This window comes from Scyliorhinus canicula, chromosome 15 (assembly GCF_902713615.1).
Source record: "Scyliorhinus canicula chromosome 15, sScyCan1.1, whole genome shotgun sequence".
Taxonomy (NCBI): domain Eukaryota; kingdom Metazoa; phylum Chordata; class Chondrichthyes; order Carcharhiniformes; family Scyliorhinidae; genus Scyliorhinus; species Scyliorhinus canicula.
This window is the reverse complement of record NC_052160.1, coordinates 70,251,605-70,267,122: the sequence shown is the minus strand read 5'-3', so window position 1 is coordinate 70,267,122 and position 15,518 is coordinate 70,251,605. Positions and strand designations below refer to the sequence as shown.

Below are 15,518 nucleotides of genomic sequence, written 5' to 3'. Positions count from 1 at the left end.
CAAGTGAGGTGGTTGAGGCAGATACATTAGCGACCTTTTACCTGGATAGACACATAAACAGATGGGGTATAGAAGGATACAGGCGGTTGGTCTAGATAGGACATGTGATCGGCACAGGCTTGGAGGTCCAAAGGGCCTGTCCTGTGCTGTATTGTTCTTTGTTCTTTGAATTGCTTACTTTTATTGAATTCAAATTACACCATCACCACCAAAGCATTTCCCTTGGATCTCTGGATTACTGATCCAGTGACAACACCATCACCTGCCCATATTTAGCAATTCTCTATAAGCTACTGATAACCAGATACACCCTCAAACTGTCAAAAATGGACCCACCTCAATGACTTCGGGAAAAATTGAACCGGGCCCAACTGGAATTTGGAAGCTGCTTCTCCCTGTCATTTACCATGACTTTTACCAGTAATCCTACTTCTGCATTTAATCCCATTTAAGAGGTAACCTAAAGTTCAGGTCGGAATTTTGATGCATGTGCAAATTGGGCATCAAGAATGGAAGTGAAATGTGCTTTAATGTGTCGGTCAGAATTGGAATGTTTATTGAGCTTTATAATGGGCAGTGATAAAAGTAAAATGTTCCCTTTGAACAGATCGTTTTTTTAGCCTCTCTGAACTTGGATAATGATCGGCTGGAAAGCAGAGTCAATCTTCAACATCCATTCCAACTCGCCTTGAAAAAGTTCGAACTACAGTGTCTTTCTGAAAGAAAAGAACAGAAATACAATCAAAAGGTTGGAATAGTGAACCAGAGAGGGGAAAGGGCAGAGTGTTCACTGATTTTTAAAAAATGTAATGCATTCCCCATCATCCCTTCTTAACCATTTGTCTTTTGCTGACTAAAGAGAATCATAGAATTTACAGTGCAGAAGGAGGCCATTCAGCCCATCGAGTCTGTACCGGCTCTTGGAAAGAGCACCCTACCCAAGGTCAACAATTCCACCCTATCCCCATAACCCAGTAACCCCACCCAACACTAAGGGCAATTTTGGACTCTAAGGGCAATTTATCATGGCCAATCCACCTAACCTGCACATCTTTGGACTGTGGGAGGAAACCGGAGCACCCGGAGGAAACCCACGCACACACAGGGAGGATGTGCAGACTCCGCACAGGCAGTGACCCAAGCCGGAATCGAACCTGGGACCCTGGAGCTGTGAAGCGATTGTGCTATCCACATTGCTACCGTGCTGCACACGTGCTGCTGCAGAAGGCCCATGAGACACCACTGCTAATGGCTTTAAACACTAAACAATGCACTGAGACTAAGATCAAGCGGAGGATCAAGCCCGAGATCAGATGTGATGCCTGCCTTCTCCGTTTGGATCTAGTTTGTCTCTGTTGTGAGGACCATTAATTGGATTCAATTTGAATTGATTTTCGGAACAAGCAAGAAGATGGATTAAGGGCTTTGCCCTGTCTGTTCTGGGCAGTAGTCTTTTAACTCTGAGAAAGGAAAACTCTTGTCAACAGTTTCTGAGCAGCCCACCCCCCCCCCCCCCCCCCCCCCCGGCCCCAACTCCTCTCCCAACTAGACCATCTGATATTTTCTCTCTACATGAATTGTAGTGGAAATTCTAAAACCTTTTGAACTTTTGCCTGATTGGAAAAGTCTCAGCAGGCACGTTGCCAACAGCAATCTAAGTCTTTCAAGCCAGCCTTTAAAATCTGATGAACTTATTTGTATTACTTCATTGAAGATTGTTTTACAGAATATAATTATAACACGTTGTGGCCAAAAGAAAATAATTATTGGAGCAGAGCCTGACTCAGCATAAACATTTCACTGCACAGTGAGAGCCATCCTGTGACAAGGAATAAAAAGTGTGCAATGTGTTTTATGTGTAACCCAAAAGAGAACTATTTATCTTAACGTTATTACATCCCACATAATGTTCAAGGTTCAGATTCAAACACTTCGCTTCAAAAGAGCCATTTAATTCAGTTACTAAAAGATGGCTCACCCGTTTGCAGTTCAGTAGAAATATATCATTAGTTAATTACATTTTAGGATCATTTCTGAAGATCAGGCTAGATTTGATGACCCTCTGGAAAGTCCTGTAAATGCCATGGGGCACCCTGCCTGCTGGCTATCCACCTGCTCATGCCCCTGCCATTATTAAACCAACGGTAGGGAATTGTCTGGAGTCTTATCCTGCTGGCACTGGGGTTTAATGACCCCCCTCCCCCCAGCTTCCCCCTTGGTCTGTCCACTCTTTTCCTCCCTTCGTTGGAGCCAACTAGCTTGACTCCAACAAGATCCCTCCCCACTTAGCTTCAATATTGGCTCCATGACTGGCTCTAGCTGCAGTCCCAGCAGTGGCCTCCGGTGACAATGGCACTGCTGAGACTGAAAAGCTACCGGCCATCTGGTTGGCCAACAGCTCCCAGAGGCAGGCTTCCTCCCCTAGATGCCTGCAGTAAAATCTGTTGGGGTATGGGGGACGAGCCCAACTCTGACATTTTCACCAGAGGAGCGTCGCCCCTGCCACATTGAGAAACCAGCACAAAGTCACTCCTCTTCTGAAAGATTGATCCGTGCATCTTTTCTACCTTGTGAATTCTAAAGATGGCAGGGTGATGGTACTGTGTAATGTGAAATCGGATTGCTAAATGCCCTTGAAAAATGATAGATTGGTCAGGATGTTATGTGTCTGACTTTTGAGCTGCTGATCTTTCTAATGTCACTCTGCATGATAATAAGGCAGGAAGTATAACGGGCTGTTGAAGTCAGCTGTAAAAATATCGCATGAGTTCACTCAGTCCAAACTTTGTTTCCCATCACGTGCTTCCCTCATCAACGTCACTGTCATTTTATCTGCTATTGATGCAACAGTCATCCCTGTTTGAAAATGGTTTTGTTCTGTACTTACCGTCAATCTTTCCTGGTCCTTGTTTCCTGTTGTCTCGGGAGAAGGCTGGTCCAGTTTAGATCCTATTCTAAAACCGTTTCGGGTTTTCCTTTTCATTTTCGACAAATTTGCAAGTCAGCACTGTGTACCTAGCCCTACGTTATCACCCACCCAGGTCTGAAATCAAACTGATTAAAATTAAGCACAGGCTATGATAATAAACACTGAATAATAACTTGGAACAGCAACTATATTTAATGTACATTGTAATCTCGTATATGTTAGAACAATATGAAGTTTGACTAACATTCTTTTAATCTCTAGGCCCATGTTGCCTGGAATGGAGGCCAACCCCTTGATCTTAAATTTACATTGGAATGCAAATTGGAAAGTAATTTGACAGCGTGGGATACATGTGTGGACTTTTCCTCAGGCCAGGTATGCCCCATCCACAATTATATCAATGGCTTGTATAATAGTTAACAGAAACAGGGCTCTCTTTTTCTCTTTCGCATTTCCCATGTTAGGGAAGTGAGCTGTATTTCCAAAAATGTGCCGCACTGCAGCAGTTAATCAACGATATTTCTATCGCTATTCAAGAATTTTAAAATCACATTTCTTAAAGCCACAACCAACTAAGAAAATATATTTTTTAAAGGAACAACCGAAGAAATAATACAAATCAAATTGGAAGAGAAAGACATTAGAGGGGGGTGGGAGGAAGAATACTAAGACTTAATAACAGGGAACTGCAATGCCAGAAACGCAGGAAAATGAAAACATCTTCTGTACTGTAATGAAAATCGTATTGCGTATTTTGTCCACTTGAGGCTACCATATGCATATGTACCAGCAGAGGGAGTCTAATGGAGAGAATAATGATAAAGAAGGCCCCGCATTTAACAGCAGGTGCCATTCTAATTCTGAATGTCTCTGGTTTCTCTCCTAAGAAAGAATGTCACATCTTCCTGTTCATTTCGTCATTAATCTGGTGAACAAAACGGTAGAATGATGGTGAATAGTAACTAAAGTAATGAGGTGGGAACATTGCACAATAATAGTTGGGTTTTATGACAGTAACGGAGGTAAATCCATGCACGGCTGAAGCATTGTTGTGTTTATCCAGCTGCAGCCTTTGCTTCTGATACAGTCTCTGCATGGCTGTGGATCGACCAGACATACTCCAAAGTCTTTTACTGAGAGTGTAGAACTGCACTGGGATGACAAGAAGATCAACCAAAGCTTTGAATATCAGGTAAAGATAAGGGTTTCAAAAAGCTAATCTGTTAATTTGTGATAAAAGTGTAATGCAGTGTTAGTATTCCTTATGTAAATTAAGCCCTCTACTTTACAACTTGAGCTTAATTTTACATCATAGTTACACACATCAAGCATTTCATATTTCTGCATTGAAAGATGTCATTAAAAATATAATTCTCCCAACGAGTGGAAAATATCCAGGCTTTCTGGATTGGAATAATATTAATAATGTTATAAGAAGTGATTTCATGGCATCCCATGATTATTTTTAAGTCTATAGTTTTTGGAAATGAGTTCTATCTCAGGAAGTCGCGTTAAATAGACGATAGCACGCAAACAGTCCATATTATACATGAAGTAAATGGAAAGGGACATCAGGTGGAGTCTAAACTGGGCAAGCAGTACACTAACAGCCACCACAAATTTCACCCCCATTAAACTTGTCATGATTATTTTAATATTCTATCATTTCCTCATTGATGTCTTACCACCGTAATATATTAATGGCTGACTTGGCTTTACAGCCAAGCATTTTTGGAGTCAGCCGCCAAAGATATTTTGTCATACATAGCTGCGGTTTTGGTTATTTTGTGACGCATTTCATGTGTACCTCATCTTTCATCTCAAAGATAAGGCAGGAATGTGCAGTGGTCCAGATCTAGTCTGTACTTTACTCAGCAACAATCCCTCAGAAAGAAACTGGGAGAGGATATTTTATAGATAAATCGTAATGGAATACTGCCCTTTGTCATTTGTTTTCCACTTTCTACAGAATAACAGACCGACGAGACCAGATAATGTCTGGATTGCTGCCACTTTCACAAATGTTATCCAGTCATCTTGTGGGAGGCAGGACATTCTTGGAAGGATCCAGACAGATTACCATGACCAGCTCAACCATTACCTCAAAGTGACCTTCTGTAACATGTCGAATGTAGGAATTATTTTGTATTATTTTAGCTATCGACTGGCTGGGATTCTCCGTTTGATTCTGTCCTGCTACCGCTGCCAGCGAGGACGGAGACTTTTGGGGTGCCGTTCCCTTGGGGCGGGATTCTCTACCCCCATCACTTGTCAATGCGATTTCCCATTGAAGCCATCCCACACACAATCTGAAAAGTTAGGACATCGATTGGTCATTTTAAAATTTGTGGGATAATCTGAAAAACTGTGAACCAAGAGCATGGGCTGGTGTGTTACCAAAGGAGTTTTTCAGCTGGTTAAGCTATGACTAACATAAACCACTGTCATCCCTGGTTCAAACTCCAACCTGAGCTGAGTTAACAGGATGGATTTTATGAGGGGATCGGTTAGCCGGTCCCCACGCCCCATCATGACAACCAGAAACCTGACCCCCCCCCCCGAGCAATAATACACTTGGAGCAACCTTAATTGTTTCGGATAGGAACTTCCGCCAACAACCGCCTCCTGCCCCCCCTCTCCCCCAACCACTCACTCCATCTGGCAGGACATCCCACCCTGATGGCCAATCTGATCGATCAGCAGCTGTCCAGTCACTGCATTGTCACCGGGACCAAATGGTGGTGCTGCTGGTACTCCAGTATGTCCAAGGATGATCATCCCTGGAGCTCCAGAACGTCAGTAAATGGGGTGGGATCATGGGGCTCAGATTGGGAGGCTGCGCATGAGCGGGCAGGGAGGGTGTGGGCGTAAAGGTCAGGGTGGTGCCTAGCGCAGGAGTGGCACTTGCTGCCAGCAGTTCCCTCCATTGGGTAGAGGTTGTCCCAGTAGAGATCAGCCCACCAATCTACAGCCTGCCGTCAGAGTTTACCTGGTGGTTTGCCTCCATGGCCCATCACTGTTTTAATGTCACTGGTGGTGGAATGATGCCCCTAGATGACCCTTAAGAGCCCCAGTTGGCCTATGGGTGTGAAAGCCATTATCGACTCTTTAATTGATAGGTGTTGAAGAGTGAAACATGCTCATCATCCCCAGCCTACCTGCCCAATTATATGACCCTCCCTTCGTTGTCCAGTCCACACCTTGGAGGGAGCATTAAGTTGCAATCAGAAGTAAGACTTCTGTCCTGCAGGATAAAATCATGCTGGAAATTCCTCATCCAAGGGCAAGGAACCACACTGGCAGCCAGCAGACTGATTGCGATTTGATTCTGACCAGGCTCCAGGAAATGTCCAGGACAGGATTGCCGGCAGCTCTCCAGCAGTGGACTGTGTCACTAAGGGAAAGGGCAGTACTGGGATTGGCTCATATCGCTACTGGTCAAATGGTCACTCTACAGGCTCAGCTTTGGCCTAGCGAATGGAGTGTTGGAGTCCAGCACCTTTTCTCCCTCCAAAATGGATTCGATGTTGGCAAAAATTCTGAAGAGCAGATGAGAAAGGGGAATTTGACAGAAATAATGGGGCAAAAATGTAAAGGAAATACTTGTGAGGTAACATTGTAATGAAAAGCTTCAACTGTGTTTGCAGTCTGTCAAACTGACAGGAAAACATCAGCGGAATATAGGAGACATTGTCCTGTCAACTCAAACCCGAGTCAGTCTTTCCAGTGATGAGAAACATGACATGGTGTTGGGAATGTCGCTGAGGAATGGTGGACAGGCTGACATGAAGAACTATTCTCTTGATCTGGAGGTAATTGAATTAACTTTGTGGAAGGAAACTCTATATTTGACATTTGTCTAGTGTTGGGCTCAAGGGGCAGAATGGACTACACCTGCTCTTAAGTCAAATGTTTATATGCCAGCCATTGAATTACTATTTTATCACTGAATTATTGTTTGACTGTCCAATCTGGCAATTGAATTTTTTTCTAAATTAATACATACTTAAAATTACATAACATTTTCCAGGTCCATGCTCGATGTGGCATCAAATTAAAATCTGATTGTACATTGAACCGTTCAATTTTACCTTGTCATAATTTTGAGTGCCCTTTTGATTCCCAGATTAAAATACAAAAACTGGAAACGTTGATTTTTTGCTTTGTTCACAGTGGAAGGCTTCTGAAGCCAGTCATCTCGGCCTCCTGGGAACGTACACTGCCTCTGCCCTCAGGAGAACAGTTGTACTCGAGGGAAATTTTGATCACAGAGAGAAAGTTAAACTCGCCAGCACACACGAGAAGGGATGTCAGCAGTACTACACTGGATACACGAATGGTACAAAATTCTTACCGGGCTTGGTGGGGTAGATAGTGGAAGGATGCTATCCCTGGCTGGGAGGTAGGGCGAGTATTTCGAGAACATGGGGACGCAGTGGGCTGGATTCTCTGGTACCCAGCTATGTGTTCCTCAGCAGCCGCCGCTCGCTTGCAGCAGGATTCTCTACTCCTGCCGCTTGTCAATAGGATTTCCCATTGAAGCCACCACACCATGGGAGGGGGGGGGGGGGGGGGGGGGGGAACGACAGGAACAGTGAATCCCAATGACTAGAAAAGTTTGGCCTGTTTCAGATTAAGGAGCAAGTCATTTAGGACTGGGGCGAGGAGGAAATTCTTCACTCAGAGGATGGGGAACCTTTGGAACTCTCTACTGCACATGGCTGTGGAGATCAGTTATTGAGTATGTTCAAGACTGAGATTGACATTTTTAGATATTAAAGGAATTAATCAAGGGATGCAGTGATAGTGCAGGGAAATGGCATTGGGATAGAAGATCTATGAAATTAAATTAAATGAAAATCACTTATTGTCACAGGTAGGCTTCAAATGAAGTTACTGTGAAAAGCCCCAAGTCGCCACATTCCGGCGCCTGTTCGGGGAGGCTGGTACAGGAATTGAACCCGTGCTGCTGGCCTGCTTTGGTATGCTTGAAAAGTCAGCTATTTAGCCCTGTGCTAAACCAGTCCTAATCTATACTGATATATTAATTTTTTTTTTTAATTTTTTCTTTTATAAATTTAGATTACCCAATTATTTTTTCCAATTAAGGGGCAATTTAGCGTGGCCAATCCACCTACTCTGCACATTTTTGGGTTGTGGGGGCGAAACCCATGCAGACACGGGGAGAATGTGCAAACTCCACACGGACAGTGACCCGGAGCCAGGATCGAACCTGGGACCTCAGCGCCGTGAGGCGGTTGTGCTAGCCACTAGGCCACCGTGCTGCCCTTACTGATATAATAATAATAATAACTTATTGTCACAAGTAGGCTTTAATGAAGTTACTGTTAAAAGCCCCTAGTCACCACATTCCGGCGCATGTTCGGGGAGGCTGGTACGGGAATTAAACCCGCGCTGCTGGCCTGCCTTTAAAGCCAGCTATTTAGCCCTATGCTAAACCAGCCCTTAATTGAATGGCAGAGCAGGCTCAAGGGACCGAATGGCCTACTCCTGCTCCTATTTTCTGTGTTCCAAATGGTAAGGGTTACTAATGGACAGATCTAAACAATATTTAATTTTGTTATTTGATAACGTGGTTATAAGATAGCTGCAACTCATTGGCTTAAAGGAGACAAAATGGAGAATGTGCATTTATATATTGTGGCATGGTGCAGAGATTGGGAGTAGCTCTAGATCCATAAGAACAAAGGTCCATGAGACATAAGAGCAGGAATAGGCCACTTAACCCGTCATGCCTGCTGTAATATTCAGTGAGATCATAGCTGATCTGATTGCGGCCCTAACTTCACTTTCCTGCCCATCCCTCATTACTTGGCAGAATGCACTTTCTGATGCCAATTTGTCATTTATCACGCCTAAAACAGCAACAGGGTTTGGGATTGGTAATTTAAGACTTAAGTGAGCCAATTATTTGCAGTCACATTTTTTTGGCTGAGACTGAGGGCTGGATTCTCCGCCGCTGGTGGCAAAGTTCCCGATGCGGCGGAATATCCAGCATCGTCAAAAGAGCGCCGCCCCCATGCTCTGGTCCCCTGCTGGCGGCGGTATTGAGATAGGCACCACCCCCACCCCCCACCAGCAGGAGGATACAAATGAGTCAAATTGACCCATATTTGCATCCTATTAACAGGCTTGCCTGAATCTCTGGTCATCTGGGGGGGATTCACCTGGGCGGGGATTGGTGCAGGTATTTCCCATCGAGGTCCTGACATGGTCAACCTCGCAGTGCGCCAAGGGGGTAACTCTTTAAAAGAGTTGTCTCCAGAGTCCATCAGCGGGCTACCCTCCCCCTCACAAAGAAAGACCAGTCCACCCCACCCCCACCAGACGCCACCACCAGAGACACCCCCATGAGAGAGACCCACACCAGAAACTCCCATTACAAAGACCCCCCCACCCGAAGCCCGCCATAAGAGAGACCCCCACCGGACATTTTCCCCCATCAAAGGGACTCCCATCAGAAACTCACATGAGAGTGACCCCCACCAGAGGCCCCTCCATTACAGAGATCACTGCCTGGAAGCAAGAGAACAGTCTAGACAGCGTCAGTGCAAACATAATTGCTTTAGGTGGGGTGGGGTTACGGGAATAGGGTGGAGGTGTGGACTTGGGTAGGGTGCTCTTTCCAAGGGCTGGTGCAGAATCGATGGGCCAATTGACCTCCTTCTGCACTGTGAATTAGAACATAGAACATAGAACAGTACAGCACAGAACAGGCCCTTCGGCCCTCGATGTTGTGCCGAGCAATGATCACCCTACTTAAACCCACGTAACCCGTTCTATTATAAAAATCCCTTTCTGTTTAAAACTCACCTGTGCCCCACACCTGCTGGCTCAGGAAGAGAAAGCAGCACCTGTAAATTCCTACAAAGCAAAGGCCTCATCAGTTGGGGTCCAAACCCCCTCAGGTCTTTGATCTGCAAGGCTTTCATCCACATCATTGGCAAATTGGTTTTACTAGGTTGCGATTGACTGCTTGCATACATCCAGCTGTCTGGATTGTTTAATTTCATTTCCCTTCATCCTTGAGTGAATCTCAAGTACCCAGCTGTGAAACTAACCAAAATGGTTATAAATATCTAGCCGTGGTTTATAGCTCTTGACCACATAAATCGCAGTTAAGTGCTCTCACTTCCTCTTTTTCTCTGTAGAAAAATCAGGGGGGTTGGGCTTGGTCAAGGGGCTGAAGCGTTCCAGGTCAGGGGATGCACCTGGTCAGGGAATGGTGAGGGGCTTTGCATTTGTGAGCCCTTCAAGCCACCTTTAAACATTGTGGAGACCCATAACAGGGCAACCACAGCTTCACTCTATCTGCCCTCCGAAACACTTCCAGCACAGAGCCCTGCTGCCCCTTCTATCCTGAAATTCAATTTCACTTACTTTCACTGTCAACAGCCTCTAGCTTCACAGCGGGAGGCTATTTCAAACGATGAATTAGCCTTGTTAGTTGTGTGAGCTCTTCACAGCTGCAGATTGCGTTTGCTGCTGCTTAGCTGCTAATGCCTGGAGGTTACTGTAGATGAGAGTTAGTTTGCTGCTGCCTTTTCTGCTTGCCTGCTGCCTCTTCCCCTTAAACTGGCTGCTTGCTGAATGAAGAGAAGGAAGACAGAAGGCCTTTCGGTCTCTTTACTTGGAGTGCGGCGAGGGGCAGATTTTGGCAGGCTGAGAATATAGGAGGACTTGCTCAAGCAGTCTGGGTGTTTTTAATGGCCTATTTTGTGTGTTGACTGTGTGTTCTGTTCTGGACTTGTGGGTCACCTGTTAATGCCTTCGTGTTCCTGTGACCCGGTCGTCGGATGCTGATACTACAGGAGAGGAGAGACGACCGTCCGACTTGACTGTGCAGCCTGGAAGCTGCATCGGGACACTTTAATGGACTGCCGGTGACATTTTATGTTCAACAGCCATCTGCTGCTCCCGTTATGGATTGCTGGTGTTCCTTGTTTTCCTTTTGTTCCGTGTTTGGCCTGTTTGTGGGGGAGGGAGGGAATTGTACAATGGATACCATGTAACTGCGGTTTATTTTTTTCACCGGTTGCAGCCTCTCCTATCTCTTACGGCCTGTGGGTCGTTGGAATGAGGTATTGTCAGTGCTGGAGAGGGGGAGGTGGTTTTCACTTTCTCTCCTCCTCTGCTATGCTCCATGTCGGCTCACCAAGCGGCTTTCCACTGATGCAGGTCCACTGGAGGGGGAAGGGGGGGGCGGGTGTAAGTTGTTTTTGCACCGTTGGCATGTGTTGCTTTTTTTTTTTGCCTGGCAGCTGTGTAATTGTCTGCTGCGATCCCTCTCACTTCTATGGCCTGGTCCCCAGGAAAATTACAAGTGCTGGAGAAGGTGTGAGGTCTCTCCTTCCTCTGCTGTGCCCCATGTCGGCGTGACAGGAGTTAAAATTCCATGATTCCCAGGGAGGGTGTTTAAATTTAATTCATTACCAAATATTGAATAAAATTCCTGTTGAAAATCATTATGAAACTACCAGATTGTCATTAAAAATCCATCTGGTTCACTAACGTCCTCCAGGGAAGGAAATCTGCCAACATTCCTTGGTCAGTCATGTGACTCCAGACCCACAGCAAGGTGATTGACCCTTAACTGCCTTCGGAAATGGACTGCAAACCATTCAGTTGTATCAAACTGCAACAGAAAGGGTGAATAAGATGTCCGGGTGGACCTACACCTCCCAGACCGCACAAATTAAGGTCAATTTGAAGATGGACAATAGACATTGAGCCTGCCAGTGACACTCACATCCCAAAAAATGAATAATTTTTTAAAAAAGCTTCTGTTTCACAATTTTCCAATCACCCTTGTTGCTCCACTGTCCTTGACATCTTTCCATTTCTTGCAACAGTTATTATTAAATATTATTTGCTTGTCTGTCAAAGGTGAATCGGATGAGGAGGGAGTGGGACTGGCTTTTTGCTCCAATGGACGAGGCACTGCAAAAGCACAACTGTATCACACGCTGAACCAGATGAGGAAAGGCGAGCTTGGACATATCGCAGTCACTATTGTTAACAGGAGTATGTACAGTGCGCTAAGGGTAACAGCAAACGGCTGCGGGCACCTCATTACCAGAACCGAGGTAATTTTGGCTAGATGTTGACTATAGATGCATAAATGCTAATACATTCCAACATTTAGCTCTCACAAAGGAGCTTTACCAGAATGATGCCACGGGATTGGTTTTATGAAGACATGGCAAGCCCACACTGAGTTGTAACAAAAGAAACAAAGGTTAATTTAAAGTTTGAAGATACACTGCTCCCGATAGTACCCAATGAGGTCTGAGACAGCGAGTCCCAAACTATCCAACTTTGTATTCAATATTAATTTAGATTCCCCCTGAGCAGGGAAGCCCGTATTCCGCAAGGGGCATGGGGAATACATCCTTCCCACACCGTAAATCCTGTGTGGGTAGCACGGTGGTTAGCACAATTGCTTCACAGCACCAGCAAACCGGGTTCAATTCCTGCCTTGGGTCACTGTCTGTGTGGAGTCTGCACGTTCTCCCCGTGTCTGAGTGGGTTTCCTCCGGGTGCTCCGGTTTCTTCCCACAGTCCAAGGATGTGCAGGTTAAGTGGATTGGCCATGCTAAATTGCCCTTAGTGTCCAAAATTGCCGTTAGTGTTGGGTGGGGCTACTGGGTTATGGGGATAGTGTGGTGTTGGGTAGGGTGCTCTTTCCAAGAGCCGATGCAGACTCGATGGGCCGAATGGCCTCCTGCACTGTAAATTCTATGAAATCTAAAATTATTGCTGCGTTCAAACAGGACCCATTTTGCCTATTCCAAGAACCTTAGCATGCAGTGCGGGATATTAAGATATCAAGGACATACATTTATGGGGAGGCATTAATGCTCTTGAAGGGTGGATAAGGTCGGCTTAAGTCTACAATGATTTAGCCATTCAAAACTGAAAAAAATAAACTTCAGCATTCAGTTGGGAGTACAGAAAATACGACTGCTGGAGTGCATTAATTGACAGGCCATCTGGCATAGCTTAGAACGAGACATTAGCTATCTGTTCCTATAGTTTCATTGTTGACATTTCCAAAGAGTTGTTATTACAGCTGAGCCCATTATGCTTGTTTGACTATATTTCAAAAGCTCCAAAACCTCTTGACTCAGCCCCCAATAATATCACCTTTTCAAAGTTTTAAGAGGCTATTAAAGGACTATCTGTTTAATACAGTTAATGAATAGATGTTTGTGTGTTTTTACAACAGATTGGCCACTTGAGGGATTAAACATTTTTGAATGGATTTCATGAGAGAGGGCTCTCTTAGGTTGTTCAAAGTTTTTTTACATCACATGGCTTTTGAGGTCTGCACCCATATTGGTTACTGGGTCAGTGGCTATAGAGGTGGTATAAGGGTATGAAGGGGCCAAGAGGTGGTATCAGGGAATAAGGGGGAATGGAAGTGGCATTGGGTGTATGAGGGGATGTGGAGGTGACATTGGGGTAAGAGGTGGCTTGGAGGTCACATGGAAGGGTATGGACGAGGGGACATAGGGATGGGTGGGGAGAGGGAGGGTCAGAAGGCCTGCCAGCCTGTTATACAGCTAGTCCAAAGTCTCAGGCAGGCCTTCTAACCTGACTGCCTCGGCACTCGTCTGCTTCTGTGGACACCTCTGATCGGCTTCCAGGGTCACTGGGCCCAACTTGATCCGTCTCCCACCTCCCTCGAGCAAAAATCGTGCATGCAGAGGTTGTTTCCATGGAGACAGATCTATAGAATAGGGAAATTTCCCGGATGGAGCTACCTGCCTCGATAATGAAAATGCAGCCCATGCTTCAATAACCAACTCTTGCAGTGGGCCCAGAGTCTCACAACCTTTTTGATTTCCTTGTATTTGCACTGTCTGAGTTTTTCAATTCATTTTTTACAGGATGTGGGTTCACCGGCTAGGCCAGAATTTGTTACCCATCCCTAATTGCCCTGAGAAGGTGGTGCTGAGCTGCCTTCTTGAACAGCTGCAGTCCATGTGGTGTAGGTACACCCACGTGGCATGAGGAGAGGTTTGATACAACTGAGAGTCTTGCCACATTGCTGTGGATCTGGAGTGTAGGCCAGACCAGATGAGGACTGCAGATTTCCTTCTCCAAAGGATATTAGTGAACTAGCTTGTTTTTGTTTTTACGACAATCAACAATGGTCATTAGACTATTAATTCCAGATATTTATTGGATTCAGTTTTATCATCTGCCATGGTGGGATTCGGATCCGGGTCCCCAGAGTATTACCCTGTGTCTCTGAATCACCAGTCCAGTGACAATAGCACCTACGCCACCGCCTTCCCTGCACTCTAATCTCAACATACTTTGGCACCCTAAACTCCATTCAGTGCGCAACTACAGGCGAGCTTTGACCAATGATCTACCAGGAAAGTGGTGCACCAACTGAGACGAGCAAGGGGGGCAGTTTACGAACATGGAGATAAGGCTGTTAGCGGGTCAGCTCCGGAGGGAAGCAGCGGCAAGGGAAATTGTGCAGGTGAGGGATAGGGCAGGGAAGTTGGTGGTGGCGCCGGATCTGATTAACAAGGTTTTTGAGCAATTTTATGAGAGGTTGTACAGGTCAGAGCCACCTGTGCTGATCGTGAGATGCAGGAATTTCTAGATGGGTTGGAGTACCCGAGGTTATGGAAGAGAGCCGGGGTACATTAGAAGAAGCAATAGTGGAGCAGGAGATAAAGGATGCAATTGGGAGGATGCAGTCGGAGAAGGTAGCAGGGCCGGATGGGTTTCCAGTAGAATATTATAAAAAAATTCAATGATAAGCTGGCACCCCTGATGGTGGGGATGTTTGAAGAAGCGATAGGGAAGGGGATGTTGCCACAAACCTTGGGGCAGGCATCGATTTCCCTGTTGCTAAAAAAAGATAAGGATCCAACGGAGTGTGGGTCGTATAGGCCCATATCACTTCTGAATGTGGACGCAAAAGTATTGGCGAAGGTACTGGCGGGTAGGCTGGAGTACATAGAACATAGAACAGTACAGCACAGAACAGGCCCTTCAGCCCTCAATGTTGTGCCGAACAATGATCACCCTACTTAAACCCACGTAACCCGTAGACCCATAACCCAACAATCTCCCCATTAACCTTACACTACGGGCAATTTAGCATGGCCAATCCACCTAACCCGCACATCTTTGGACTGTGGGAGGAAACCGGAGCACCCGGAGGAAACCCACGCACACACGGGGAGGACGTGCAGACTCCACCCAGACAGTGACCCAGCCGGGAATCGAACCTGGGACCCTGGAGCTGTGAAGCATTGATGCTAACCACCATGCTACCGTGAGGCCCCATCAGTAGTGCCTCCTGAAGGTGATAGGTGAAGATCAGACAGCGTTCTTGAAAGGGAGGCAGCTCTTTTCAAACATTAGAAGGGTATTGAACGTCGTTATGGCATCGGCAGAGGGAAAGGAAACCGAGGTGGTTGCGGCATTGGACGCTGAGAAGGCGTTTGACCGGGTAGAATGGGGGTACGTGATGGCAGTTCTGGAGCAGTTTGGAATTGGACCAAGATTTGTGAACTGGGTAAAGCTACTATATAAGGAG

The 15,518-nt window shown here is 45.8% G+C and overlaps 1 protein-coding gene across 1 annotated transcript in view; it reads left to right on the top strand.

Moving 5' to 3' along the window:
• The window catches only part of LOC119978346, a 439,995-nt gene that overhangs the window by 347,950 nt on the left and 76,527 nt on the right, over positions 1-15,518 (top strand). Inside the window, exons 56-62 of the mRNA XM_038819919.1 lie at positions 608-748; positions 3,191-3,304; positions 3,993-4,121; positions 4,899-5,060; positions 6,577-6,741; positions 7,103-7,268; positions 11,837-12,036. Coding sequence (XP_038675847.1) covers positions 608-748; positions 3,191-3,304; positions 3,993-4,121; positions 4,899-5,060; positions 6,577-6,741; positions 7,103-7,268; positions 11,837-12,036 — 1,077 coding nt within the window. The remainder of the gene's footprint in view (positions 1-607; positions 749-3,190; positions 3,305-3,992; positions 4,122-4,898; positions 5,061-6,576; positions 6,742-7,102; positions 7,269-11,836; positions 12,037-15,518) is intronic.